This window comes from Alligator sinensis, unplaced genomic scaffold (assembly GCF_000455745.1).
Source record: "Alligator sinensis unplaced genomic scaffold, ASM45574v1 scaffold388_2, whole genome shotgun sequence".
In the NCBI taxonomy this organism is placed as follows: Eukaryota; Metazoa; Chordata; order Crocodylia; family Alligatoridae; genus Alligator; species Alligator sinensis.
In genome coordinates this window covers 1,232,099-1,244,712 of record NW_005842102.1, presented here as the reverse complement: position 1 = coordinate 1,244,712, position 12,614 = coordinate 1,232,099, and the positions used below count along the sequence as shown (strand labels likewise).

Here is a 12,614-nt window from a genome sequence, read left to right as displayed (position 1 = left end):
ACGCAGGTAGAGGGGCGGCCCCTGAAGAATTTTTTTTTTTTTTTTGTGAACAGCTGCTCCAAACAAGACCTGCCCGGCGACCAGCCGGGTGCCGGTAACACCATCGGCCACCAAACGAGGGTGGCCCAAAGAGCCTTAAAGACTAAATAAGTTAAGTTAACAATAGTACCATCTTGTGTGCGTGTACGCGTGGGGGGGGAGGGGTTAGATTCCCATAGCAAGGGCAGGGGAAGTCTCGCGACACCCGCTCGCGCCCCGCACCTGCCATCTTGGTGAGGGGCACGTAGGCCTTGTCCGGTCATCTTGGTGAGGGGCACGCAGGCCTTGTGCTGTACCCAGGCCCTCGCCTGTCTGTCCCCGTCCAACAGCCCCTCTTTCCCGCCTGTCACAACCCCCTTCCCTCAGAGTTTCGGGGGTACATCGCGACGCCCCCCTCACGGCGCAACCACGCCTCAGTTGCACGTGGATGTGGCGTCATCGCCTCGTGATGCGATGGAGGACATTGCAAAATGAGGTCATCACGTTATGATGCAATACACCAATGCAAGGCGGGAAGACCGTGGCGGTGGGAAGCATCCCAAGGCCTGGTCTCCCCTGCGATGAGCCGGACGTGTCGTTCCCTTTGTCCCCGGGCGGCGGGGTCACGGGCTGGCAGCGGCACGGCGCGTCTTTCGCTGCGAGGAGGCCGAAGCACTCTAAATCTCAGCGCTGACGCCTTTCCTGACTTTGAAGCGGGCTGAACGCTGCTTCGCCCTTTGCTTAGGGTGACACCTGGAAAGGACACGTCAACGGCCCCGCCGGTCAGAGGTGAAGCTTTACGGGCCATTGCATCAGAGTAAACACTGAGAAACCCATGGGTCAATACGCACGTCTGCTCAACGGCCTTAAATTCTACAACCAGGTAGGGAAATACTACACTAAAAACAACCCGACGGGAGGTTTTATGGGAACATTTCATCCCTCCCAAGCGTAGCTGTGTAAGGATGACCGCGTTGTGTTGTAATGCTCTGTGCAGGTAAACAGGTCGGTGCTGCTGGAAGACCAGAGGAAAGGGAGCTGTAATAAGCACGGCTGAGCGAGCAGGGAAGTCTGGATGAGGACTTCAGAAGTGGAGTCGAGATAATCTTGCATTACACCCCGTTCCCCCACCGCTTGTTTAAGAGCGCCGGGGCTCATTCTCATCTCATGTAGCCACATGCAAGCCTTTGCAATCGGCTCGAAGCCTCTGTTTCAGTTAACTAAAATCTTGCCTTGGTGCAATTCAGAGGGAACTCCACTGAAATCAGTCGACTGGCACCAGCGTCAAAGCAGTGTGAAAGAGAGGAAAATCAGCCCTTTTATTTGTTTCCTTTACTAAGAGAGTTTTACTTTGTAGTTTTGCTTCCTTAGCTTTCTTTTTAGCAAGTTTTAACTGGCGCTGAGTGCAGCACATGGCATTGCTTCTGCATTTTTCAAGTGATTGTACGTTTCCCTTAGTTTAACTAGTCACTACGTAACTTCTGTTTCCCCCTCTTCTTCCCAGTTCTCTTGATGTCATGGTTTCTGAAAAACTAGATGCTGACAGAAATCTCTGTGTGATTTAACTCATGTAAAAAGTATTTTTATTTGCAGTTAAACATCATCCAGTTGTACTGGCAACCAGTGCCTTGTAGGGTATGAGAACCTGAGTTCTAGAAGGTATCAAGAGTCCGCTTTTTATCCACCTTCCTGCCTACCCCAACAGTGCTGTTCATTGGATCCTCAAAAGGACTTTTATAAAATGTTAGAAAGAGTTCACTTTGGGGGTGGGAGGTGCATGTGCTTGTGTAATGCCTTCCGATACCTCTTTTCATGGAGTAGATCACTTGTCACTATTAGGTGTGTGAGTCTGTGGTCAGTAATGGATATACCAGAACATAGCTTGTATTTTTAAAGAGAAGCATTAGGAGCTCTTTTGTGAGGAATCTGTTCCAATTAATTCTTGCTGTGGTTTCAATCTATTGGGGTTCCTAGCTTTTCAGAGCACCATACTAGGCTTTCTCTCCTCTGTCTTGTTCTCTAGAAAATCTTTTTTCCATATTGTATGTTTTGAACTCAAGTGCACACAATTGTCACTTAGTGGTGAGGGAAAAGATGGGCAAGCATACCAGACTCAGCAGTTCTGTTTAATTGATCGTTCTTCCTTTTGCTTCAATCATAACCCTCCAAAAGACGTTAGGCTGATTTCCACCCCCCCAGGTGGATGTAGTGGGGTGCAATGGTGCAGTTGCACCCCTCTGTGAGTTTGCTTCACCCAAAGTTTAAAATCAACTGCCTGGCAGCAGCAACATTTTTAGTCAGGCAGTGCTGAGGGAGTCCATTGACTTAATGGCTCATTGTAATCTACCATATCCCTTCTAAATATTTTATTCCCCAGCTATTAATGATAGTCGTGATGGTCCACCAAGCAGGCTAGTCTTTGTTCTGCAATGCTGTTGTCTGTGAGCTGCTCCTGGTAAAAATGCTCCTATTTTCAGCTCTTCAGATTGTAACTCATTCCAACTTGTACTTGTTTTTACTTTGGTTTCAAATGGAATAATACAGCCCCTGTCACGGGCCCCTATCATATGAGTAAAACTTCTTTATTTTTAAATAGAGATAAAAGTATGTAGTTTTTCTAGGGGATGATGCACCTCACTATCTACACCCACCTTTTCAGAGTTCTAGATTCGCCCGTGAGCTCCCCTGCCTGTCCTGTGCCAGCTCCTGCTGCTCTCTATAGAGGAAGGTATTAGCTAAGAAGAAGCTTGCCAAGAAATGAAAGAGAGAATTAAAAATATAGACCACGTTTATTTTCATTCACATACAGCAGCATCTACTAATGTAGGAAAGGGATCTTCTTGATCTACAAAAAGAAGTTCACTTGGGGCTTTCAATATGTTAAGGAATATTTCCCTGCCCCAAATAATTTAGTTTGAGAAGTTGGTTAGGGAAGGAGAAAGGGCCCAGCTGTTGTTTCCTCTTTATTTTTGTGCACTCAGACCTTCTAGATGCTCAGGTTCACCTTTGAGGCCACCGTCTTGCAGCCTTTGCTGGAGTAGAGTCTCTCATTGCTGGGATAGTCGGCCATCGCTAAGGCAATGTCTGTGATGAGGTCCTCATCTTCATGGTGGCCCTGGAAGCGCAGCTCCACCCGGACGCACTCCCGCACGTGTGTATATTCCAGAGGAAGGAAAGGAATAAAATAGTCCACCATGTTCCTTTGGATCAGCTTGCTCTGCCAAAAGCCACCTGGGAGGGGGAGAGAGAGGAAGAGAGATCTGGGCAAGTGCTTTGCTCTCCTGCACTGACTGCCATCTAAGGATGTGAAGGCCCTGACCAGATGCTGGCTAATCCATCTCAGAAGATTTCCCATGGAGTGCTCTAAAACAACAATGAAAACCCTGCTGTAGGAGTATGTAGCTGGGTCCACCTTAGTTCTTTGCAGGGCCACCTTAGTTTTGGGTCTACCTTAGTTCTTTGCACCCCGCATTTTACAGAGACCAATGCTCACAGGGTCCCATGCAGCTCTGAAAATACTCACTATTCCTGTTACTGAAAATCTCCTGGGAAAGCCGAGACTGCAGGTCCTTCAGGGGAATTTCTTCTCTTCCTTTCTGCTGCCTCCAGTAGTCCAGAGCCACCTCTGTTATCATATCCCCTCCTGCATTGCTGTCAGAAGAGAAATTCCCTCAAGCATTAGAATGACCCCCAGGAGAGCCCTTCTCCAGGAAGAGCACAATGAGCTAGATACTGCTCCCTTGATCTGTGCATGAAGGGGACCTTCAGTATATGGGTATCCTTGATATCCCCACCAAAACCACCCTCACTTTTGCACAGAGTCCCCTCTGCAGACAGCTAATTGAATGAATGGAGCTGGAGAAATAGATTCACTGAACAGTGCTTAAGTTGATGTGTCCATTGGGCTTGGGAGCCAACTTCTACATCTGGCTGTTCATTGCTTTGGCTGAGAGAAGAGAGCCACTTCAGCCACAGGATAAGTTTAGTTGTTGCCCAGTCCTTTTTCTGCTTATGCTATGGTTGGTCTCAAGTGTTCTGAGTGATATGATGACTAGACAGGCTCATTTATCACATACTGGGTGGTCCCTTCATGGTGTCCAAAGAGAACATGGATACTAAGGTATTTGAACCTGTACAAGCAAACTGCAGTGTACTGAAGGCATACTAGTACAAGCTCTTCCCTCTTCCTTAGCTGATTCTGAAGGACTGCAATTATTTGGTGTCCACTGGATTTCCTTACTTCAGGAAGAGGAATATGGCCTTGCCATAGTAGACACCATCAATCTTCCCACGGTGACTGAGGTATGGTAGGATGGAGTCAATCAGCCCATGTGGCATCTGCTCCATTTCAGAGAAAATGAAGAGTGATCTTGGGCAGGCACTGACATTGCCTCGAATCCAGTTCTGCAGCTGCTCCTGTGGGGATGGATGGTATCACCTGTGAGTGGATACCGACCTGGAAGCTAGAGCTATTTCCACAGGGGATTTCATTAGTGCTTGAATTTGGAGGGGCTGTTAATGTCATGGCAGCGCTATAGGAGCCTAAACTCATACGTTAGGACTTTCCACTGGTTTCAGTGGAAGCAAGGTCGGACCATGTGGCACATCCATGTGGGAAACACTTGGGTGGATTTAGATTCCATGAGATGTTAAGCACTAACCCTTCTTATTCATTGGGAGTTAGCTTGAATAGGTCTGCAAAAGGGAATACTAAACTAAACAGACCAATGTTATGACATAATACAATAAGTTCTGTCCCTAGAAATGTGGCCTAGAGATTCCTTGAACCGCAGGTTGCTAAAAGGCTATAATCAAATTATGTAGCCCAAATTAGTTCCAGATGTGATTCATTTTCTAAATCAGGTGATTTACAACCAGTGATGGATATAGAAATCCTCTAATATAGATTAGCTGTGTATGTGAGATTCACAGAGACACATCCGCCTCATTAAAAGAGCAGAGTCACAGTGGACATACCTTGTACCGATTGACATGTTCAGCATGTGGAAAATGAAGAACTGCATCAAACTGGTGGACAAACCTCCTTCTGATTTCTTCCAGTGGGTACAGGTTCTTCGCTATGATTTTGCTGATAAAAGATTTGCCAGTGCCAGTCCAGCCATGAAAAGACATCACCAGGGGTTTTGTTGGCTGTTTGACTTTGGCATTCCCACTCAATGCTTTCAGAACCACATGGGTGGCAAGGTGCTGCCCAAAGACTTCCTGTTTCAGAACCATTTTCAAAGCTGGGGAAGCAAGGGGGGATTATTGTCAGTAAGCACATCTTTGTCCCTTCCTTCCTGTGCTATTGCTGAATGATCAGGAAATTCACATTGACCATGCCCTCCCTGAATCAGGCCCTTGATGGCTGCTCATAGAAGTCAAGCTCATGCATGAGGTACATGGAGATCCCCATGGTAACTGCACTCTAGCTGCTGCCTCCTATGTGGGCTTGGGATGTGAACCTGTGATTTTTGTGAGGCCATTTTTGTTTCACTTCCTGAGTCATCTTAGGCCATCTTGTTGGCATCTAACTTAACTTGCAGTTGTGGCAACTTGTACTTCCGTTTTTGCTTCTTCAGAGAGGTGCCATGACTAAAGTTTTAGTTGCAAAATATGAAATACTTTGCAAATGAGAGCCCAGACCACAGCACACATGCAATGTTGTACATGGAAATAAATAGAGCTACAGTAGTTTTCAGTGGCTGAGGCTCTGTTTCTAGAGACATGTAATTTCAGGCCAAATGACACAGGCAGCAAGGGAATTTCCAGGGGGTGAGGCCGTTTATTTGCAGGAAGATTGCAACAGCCAGCCATATATCAGCTAACTCAGTTTCCAAATCATTTCAAGCTACGATCTGCTCCTCAACTTCCTCTTTCTCTAGGGAGGGTCCAGCAAAGCCACACGGCTTCCTTCAGAGAAATGAAACAGCACGATCTGAGAAAGGGAAGAGCTCGGAGGCAGGATGAGCCAGTGGGGAATACATGAGATAACAAGCCTGGAATTCTTGAGCAGTGATCCCAGCTCCAGCACCAAATATTATGCAGCTGCATTGTTGCAAGCGACCAGTTCAGATTTGGGGTGCTGCAGCGTTTGGGTGCCCGGCTGAAAGAAAGTGAGCAGTGATGAGCAACACACTCACAACCTTCAATTCACTCCTTCTTCATAAGAGCTTCTGCCAGCATCAACTAGGTCACTGTTAACAAGGCAAAGTCCCTTACGGGGAACTTGTCATGACATGAAGCGGTTGTATTATCTTCTCTGCTGGTGTGAGCCAGCAGAATGGAGGAAGGCATGTGGCTGCAGCAGCTGAGAGACAGATGCACCAATGTGACCCATTGTCTCATTAAGCTTTCAGTCCTTACTGTCCAGGGGCTCCATGTGTAGTCTGAGGGTATCTATAAGATTTGCTAAAGCCCTGAGGTATATACCATGTAGCTTTGCTCTTTTGGCACCAGAGAACTTTCTAGAACTTGATGGGGCCCAGCCTTGGTGGCAGGTGTGTCATAAGCTAAACCATATGCCCTCCCCCAATGCCACTCTGATTTCTTTCCTTGCCCAATCTCCTGCACTGCTGTCTGTCCCTGCCCTGTGCTTTCTCCCCAATCTGCTGCTCTGCTTCCTGCTCCCTGCACTGCCTGCCACTGTTTTCCCTGCTCCGTCCCTGATCTGCCACATGCCACACTCAGAGGCTGCGCATGCTACTTGTGGCAGAATGAGGTTAAAGCTCATCTCAGGGGCTAGTTTGAGACTGTGGAATGAGCTCCCCAAGTAATGAAGGCCTCAGACACCTCCTCACCTTCTTCATTTCTTTGACCTTCCCTTTTCCAGTATAAACATACAGTAACGTTCATGTGTGTGTGTGGTGAAGGTGCGTGGGTAGATGGCGGTGTGTGTGCATGGATAAAATAAAACAGATAAAAACCCACTCCCTTCCCTTTGCTTCTACCCTGGGAGAGGAGAGAGAGGAAACACGTGACCGGTGTCAGTCATTGCTTAATGAATCCTGAGAAAGAGCTCATATACTACAGTAATGAGGGCAGCATCAAACTACAAACTGTAGCAAACTACAGCTCAAACAAGAGTACATCATGAAACTAAACCAAACCAGTCTCTGCCAGTTTGCAAGCCTACGAGCAGTGATGCTGATCTCTCCCATCAGAGGGTCAGTGGCCATGAAAAAGTACCCTGCTGCACCTCTCTTGTGCCCCCCCATCTCTGCACTCAGCAGGGCCCACTGACTCAACCCACCTCATAGCTTGCCATTGCCGTTACCTGGGATATCCAGACTGTCCTTCACATTGCAACACTTCCAGAAGTGACACTTGAGCCAGGAGCCCTGGGAGAGGAGCTGCCACGTGACAACTGCCCCCCCTCCAATGGCAAGAGAGGTAGTGATGGGCTCCAGCGCTAACACCACTGTGGGCACCAGGGCAAAGAACCCGGCTGCATTCACAAGCTTCATGGCAGGGGCTGAATGACGGCTCGGCTCAGCTAGAGGTAAAAGCAAAACAGATAGAAGAAGAACGGGACTTCCTGGTACATCCGTGTGGTTTCATAATGTTGAAAGCACGGGGTGCCTTTCTGTTTCAGAACTGGTGTGTCATTCATACTGTGCCAAGATCTGGGTTGTCATCATGCTTTCATATCTGGGGATTAGCTCGAGGGCAGAACACTGCTGAGCTGGTTTTGGACGTGTGGGCGTGGAGAGTATTTATTTGGTCTACTCTTTTCTGCTCCTTTTCAGCCTCTAAGTAAGATTCCAGCCTAATGCATGTGCTGCTGTGGCAGGGGTCTTCACCTCTGGGCAGAGCTAATCCTCAGCCCCTTCAGCTCAATTTCACGAGGAGCTCAGTCCCTGATGAGTTGTGCAGGAGTGGAGTGTGCTCAGCATCTCCTAGATCAAACCTTTCTCTAGCTGGCACAGAGAAGGGTGGAAGAGTGCTGCTCCTTTTTAAAGTCCTCAGCAAAGCAGTTCCCTTGACTGCTCTGCCCAGGCAAGGTGTTTCAGGGATGCTGCAGAGCTCCACTCCCCAGGCCCCACATGGTTTGGGAGCAGAGGGAAATAAAATGTAATATTCCAGCTCAATAGCAAGACATGGCTATGGTTCAAACACAAGAAACAAATTCATCTCAGGGGAGAACATCTGAAACAATTTCCTCTGTAATATGTCAGTAAGAATGGGCAGCCATTTGTTTGTCCTACATAACCAGGTTGGACTTTCTTCAAAATAAAATGGGGAAAAGCCTAGATTATTTTTAAATCAAAGAATTAAGTTTCCATTAAAAAAAAAGATTTTGACTAAATCTTTTTTCAACTGAAGATCTTTCCATCAGAAGAATTGCGAGCAGCTTTATATACTAGTCATAACTTGAGCTCAAGAGTCAGTGTTTCCGGTGCAACAGTAAGTGATTTCACTATCAGCTACAGCAGACCCGGAGTGAGAGCTCTTTCACTCTCCTGAGGTGAAGGTGGAGGGGGAAAGAGGATAGGCACTGAACGGAGAGGAGATCAGTAGGAAAGAAGAGGAGAAGGGAGATAAGAGCAGCAGGAAGAGTGAGGAGACAGAAGGAGAGTGTGTGAAACAGGGTAGGGAAGCAGAATGAAGAAGAAATACAAAAAGGAGACCAGGACCTAGTAGGAAGAGGTGATTGGAGCATGCCCATTCATTTCCTAGCCTATCGCTAGGTGGTCTAACAAGAAAGCGAGAGAGAGAGGCAGAAAATCCCACTGGACGTTTTGAGATACTTGAATGAGCGTATGAGAATTTCAGGTTGAACTTTTTGTTGCTGAATCTTCTGCTTGCAACTGATTTCTAGTTTTACTTTATTTCCACAATATGTTCTGTGCTGGACAGCATGGCAGTGTGTTGAGTCGTACTGTTTGTCGCTATATTGGGGAGAATACAACAGAGCAGGATGGGGGATGGAGCACTGAACTGGGGTTCAGGGGACATGGAATTTATTCCTGCCTCTGCTATAGGCCTGTTATGGGAACTTGAGCAAGGTATTTCTTCTCTCTCTGGCTCAGTGCCCTGCCTTTAAAATAGGGATAATGAGATAATGGTGTTCTGTGTAAAGTGCTTTGAGACCCATGGATTGGCATCCATGGGAATGGATATGAGAGGGATATGAAGACAGAGAGAGATATGAATTGTTATTGCTATTGAAAAGATAAGTTGCAGAGATTTTGGTACAAGTGTTCACAGCCACACAGAGAGGAGGTATACAGGTGTGTTGTCTGGTCAAAAAGTTCTTGGTGGGTACATGACTGTCTGCAAGGGAAATAGAACCAAAATACTTCAGATCATGAAAAGGATAATCAGACCTCAGGGTTAAGTTTTTTTCTCCTGTGAGTCAGATCCAAAACCTATCGGAGTCAACAGGAGGATTAGCCTGGATTTCAGCAGGCTTCAGATCAGACCTTAGGTACTTGTAATATTCTCTAACAAAGGATGGTAGATTACCTGCACTGATCTCAACATTCGCAATCCCTGTACGCTTTGTACCTTGAGTAAGTAGTGTATAACAGCCCTAGGGTCCCAAACTCCCTGGTCTAGCCATGCCTCCACTGACCTTTACTGCCTATTCCTTTGGCCAAGGCCACCTTTCAGCACCCGTGATGGTGACGTTGATTTTGATTTTCGTTCAGCACCCCGGACAGCTCTCATGTCTTCTCACATCTGTGTTTCCAATTAACACTCTTGAAAGAAGAGTTCAGGATCTGGCCCTAACGAGGCATACCTTTCTCCATAGCAAGGAGTCCTTCCGCAACATGAAGCCCACAGGCAAACAGCTCAGACAGCTGCAAGTTTCTTCTCTCCGTTTGTGTCCTTCACAGTTTAAAGGGGTGTCCACTCTTCCAAGGCATAGTGAGCACCAAACATGCATGGTTGATAAGGACACCTCTCTTCCATGCCCACCTCCCTCAGAAATACACCTTTGTCCAGTTGTCCTAACAAAGATACAAGGTAGTTACTTAAGATCCTTCAATGCATGGCTTAGGTTGGTCTGATTCTCTATTACCATACACTTTTGTGGAGTCAGTTATACCCGTGCGAAGTGGGTGCACAGGCTGCTGTTCTGACTCAATAGCGTTATACACTTGCTTTGCATTGGTGAACATGAATAAAGAGAGTGCTGAGCAATGAAGATTCAGAGCCCTCCTCTCTAAAGCATCCCCACAGCCTCCTCAATGGAGTACAGTTTATGAAGCTGGAAATGTCATTACCACTATAATGGACATAGTACACAGAATAGGAATTTGACTGATATAATTCCACATGTGCTACTCAATTCCACTGGCTTAGCAGAAGGAGGAGAGGTTAACATGCACTGCAGTTTAGAAGGCTGGATTGTGGCAGTGCTGGTCTTAAAGATATCTGGAGAAAGAGGGCAAGGGCAAGAGGCAAATATTTTTGTTATATTGCCATTTTATTCAAAATCCCCAAACAAGATGAGGTCTCTGTTGTGCTAAGCAAGTACAGATACCTAATCAGATATAGTTTCTGTCCCAAAAAACCTATAAGTTATGTTACTTTTCTTTTACCTATCCTCTTATGATTATTTTGCTTATTTAAGCAGATTGGTTGCCAGATAAATAGAGAGGGAACAAAAGTTAGAGGAAGGAAATTAAATTCACAGTTTCTTGTCTATCAAGTTTTAGTCACACACTGCTCAACTGTATCCTCACAGCTCCTCTCTAAGGCAGATAAGCATTGTTAGCTATAAGTTGAGGATGAGGAAATAGAAGTCCTGGTTGCTGATTCTCACAGTTATTGTTATACCAAAGAGCCCTCAGCAATGTTAAGATATGGAAGTGGAAAATTAGTATTGCTGCTACAAAAAGGAATTCCCCATCTAGTATAGTGCAGTAGGTGAGAGGAGGAAATCCTTCTGTTCTTGCTTCTTTTTCACACCCAAAGCGTCCTTCCCTGCTACCTGGATCCTGTGTTGTCATTTACCTGTGCAAAGTGAGTGCAAAGTGGGTGATAAATGCTTTCAAACCAGGTTGGCCACGTTTTATATTCCCTTTGAACAGGGTAAGTCAGTGACCACGTTCACTACAAGGCAGTGGAGACTTAGACTCTCAGAAGTCAAGCCCATCTCAGGTCTTGCCTCCACAGAAAAAAATTAAAGTATATGTTAGTATACATGGGTGGATCTAGGATTTTTAAAAGGGGTTGCAGACTATTTGGTGCATCATCCCACATAACACAATACATTTTTCTCTAAAGGAAATGAGATGCTTTATGAATATGCTAGGGATGTAGGGCTATATTCCCTACCTTCCCTTCCCTTTGAAGCCATCTCTCAGAAGGCTGACATTGATGAAGAAATCCAACATTTCCTCAAATGTGCAAATGCAGCCTTTGGATGCCTGAGGAAATGGGTATTAGAAGATCACGACACCAGATTCAAAACCAAGCTCATAGCTTATCAAGCAATCATGCTCCCCACCTTACCATATGGAGCTAAGACGTGGACAGCATACAGGAGACACCTCAAGTCACTGGAGAAGTACCAGCAACACTGCCTGCAGGAGATCTTCTGAATCCAGTGGGAAGATAGATGCACCGACTTAGCATCTTCTCGCAAGCGAACTCCACGAGTATTGAGGCAATGATCATCCAACATCAACTTCACTGGGTCAGCCCTGTCATCCAGATGTCCAACTCAAAACTTCCAAAGCAGGTTTTATTCTCTCAGCTCAGTAAGGGTGTACACTCAAGAGGAGGGCAGAGAAAGTGCTTCAAGGGCATCCTCAAGGCCAACTTAAAAAATTGGAAGAACCACATCAATTCATGGGAGACTATCACCTAGGGCCACCCCAAATGGAGGAACAGTCTGTTGCAAGAATCTCAGTACTTTGAAACCTTACGATAACAACAGGAAATGGAAAAGCGGGAGCAGCAGAAACAGTGTTTTATGGACTGAATCAAGAATCTGGAACCACCCACCCCATTCAGAAACACATGCCCAAGTCGCAGCAGAGTCTATTAGTCCTGGATCAGCCTCATCAGCCATCTTCGGACCACAGATAAGATAATCATGGAAGACAATCATCCTTGACTGTGAAGGATTGCTGAAGAAGGAGGGCTATATTATTCTGTTTAAAATAAAGGCAAAAGCAGATATAACTTTATTGGAATATGCATTAGTTTGCTTTAATATGTATAAAAAACTAGGCAAAAAGAATCAAAAGATGCTGTATCATTAGCAGTATAGTAATTGGAGTTAAATGGACATCTCTTTCAGATCCATAAAACAAAATGTAGCCTTCTTAAGCATTTTGGTAGGGCATCCAGTGCTTCGCTGAAAGTTATTTCCACATCTGAGTTAGCATTCATCTGAGTAAATGTTTTTAGCTAGAGTTAACAACAGTCTGTAATATTGTTAGGAGTTACATTATCAGGTGCAGCTTAGAGACAGCAGTATTGCAACAGAAAGGATAGCTTGATTAGTGGAATATCAAGACCATTAAAAAAGAAAGCATGTTGTTAATACCTGTCGAAGGAATTATTTAGAAAGAATCCGGTAGATTATAACGAGCCACAACATCAGTTGAACCTCTCACTGCTGCCTGAATAAAAAT

General features: G+C 45.8%; 2 protein-coding genes across 3 annotated transcripts in view; one reads left to right on the top strand and one right to left on the bottom strand.

The window, feature by feature from the left end:
* The first annotated feature begins 6 nt into the window (after nt 1-6).
* PTGES (prostaglandin E synthase) overlaps nt 7-12,614 on the top strand; it is a 48,011-nt gene continuing 35,403 nt past the window's right edge. The window contains exons 1-2 of one of the 2 annotated variants that reach the window (XM_006024358.3): nt 7-150; nt 764-901. In XM_006024358.3, coding sequence (XP_006024420.1) covers nt 854-901 — 48 coding nt within the window. In that variant the 5' untranslated portion in view covers nt 7-150; nt 764-853. The other variant, XM_014520275.2, reaches the window with a different exon arrangement.
* Nucleotides 1,053-8,914, bottom strand: LOC102385432 (torsin-1A-like). The gene is made up of 5 exons (XM_006024356.2): nt 7,295-8,914; nt 4,996-5,264; nt 4,259-4,434; nt 3,542-3,669; nt 1,053-3,249 (listed from the first exon to the last, which is right to left on the bottom strand). The coding sequence occupies exons 1-5, from the start codon at nt 7,482-7,484 to the stop codon at nt 3,005-3,007; spliced, it is 1,008 nt and encodes a 335-aa protein (XP_006024418.1). The 5' UTR covers nt 7,485-8,914; the 3' UTR covers nt 1,053-3,004.

Coding starts and splice junctions, on each gene's coding strand:
- LOC102385432 (XM_006024356.2), bottom strand. CDS start 7,484: ATGAAGCTTGTGAATGCAGCCGGGTTCTTTGCCCTGGTGCCCACAGTG. Junction 4,435..4,995: donor AACATGTCAATCGGTACAAG/GTATGTCCACTG, acceptor CCATCCCCACAG/GAGCAGCTGCAGAACTGGAT. Junction 3,670..4,258: donor GCCATATTCCTCTTCCTGAA/GTAAGGAAATCC, acceptor CTCTTCTGACAG/CAATGCAGGAGGGGATATGA.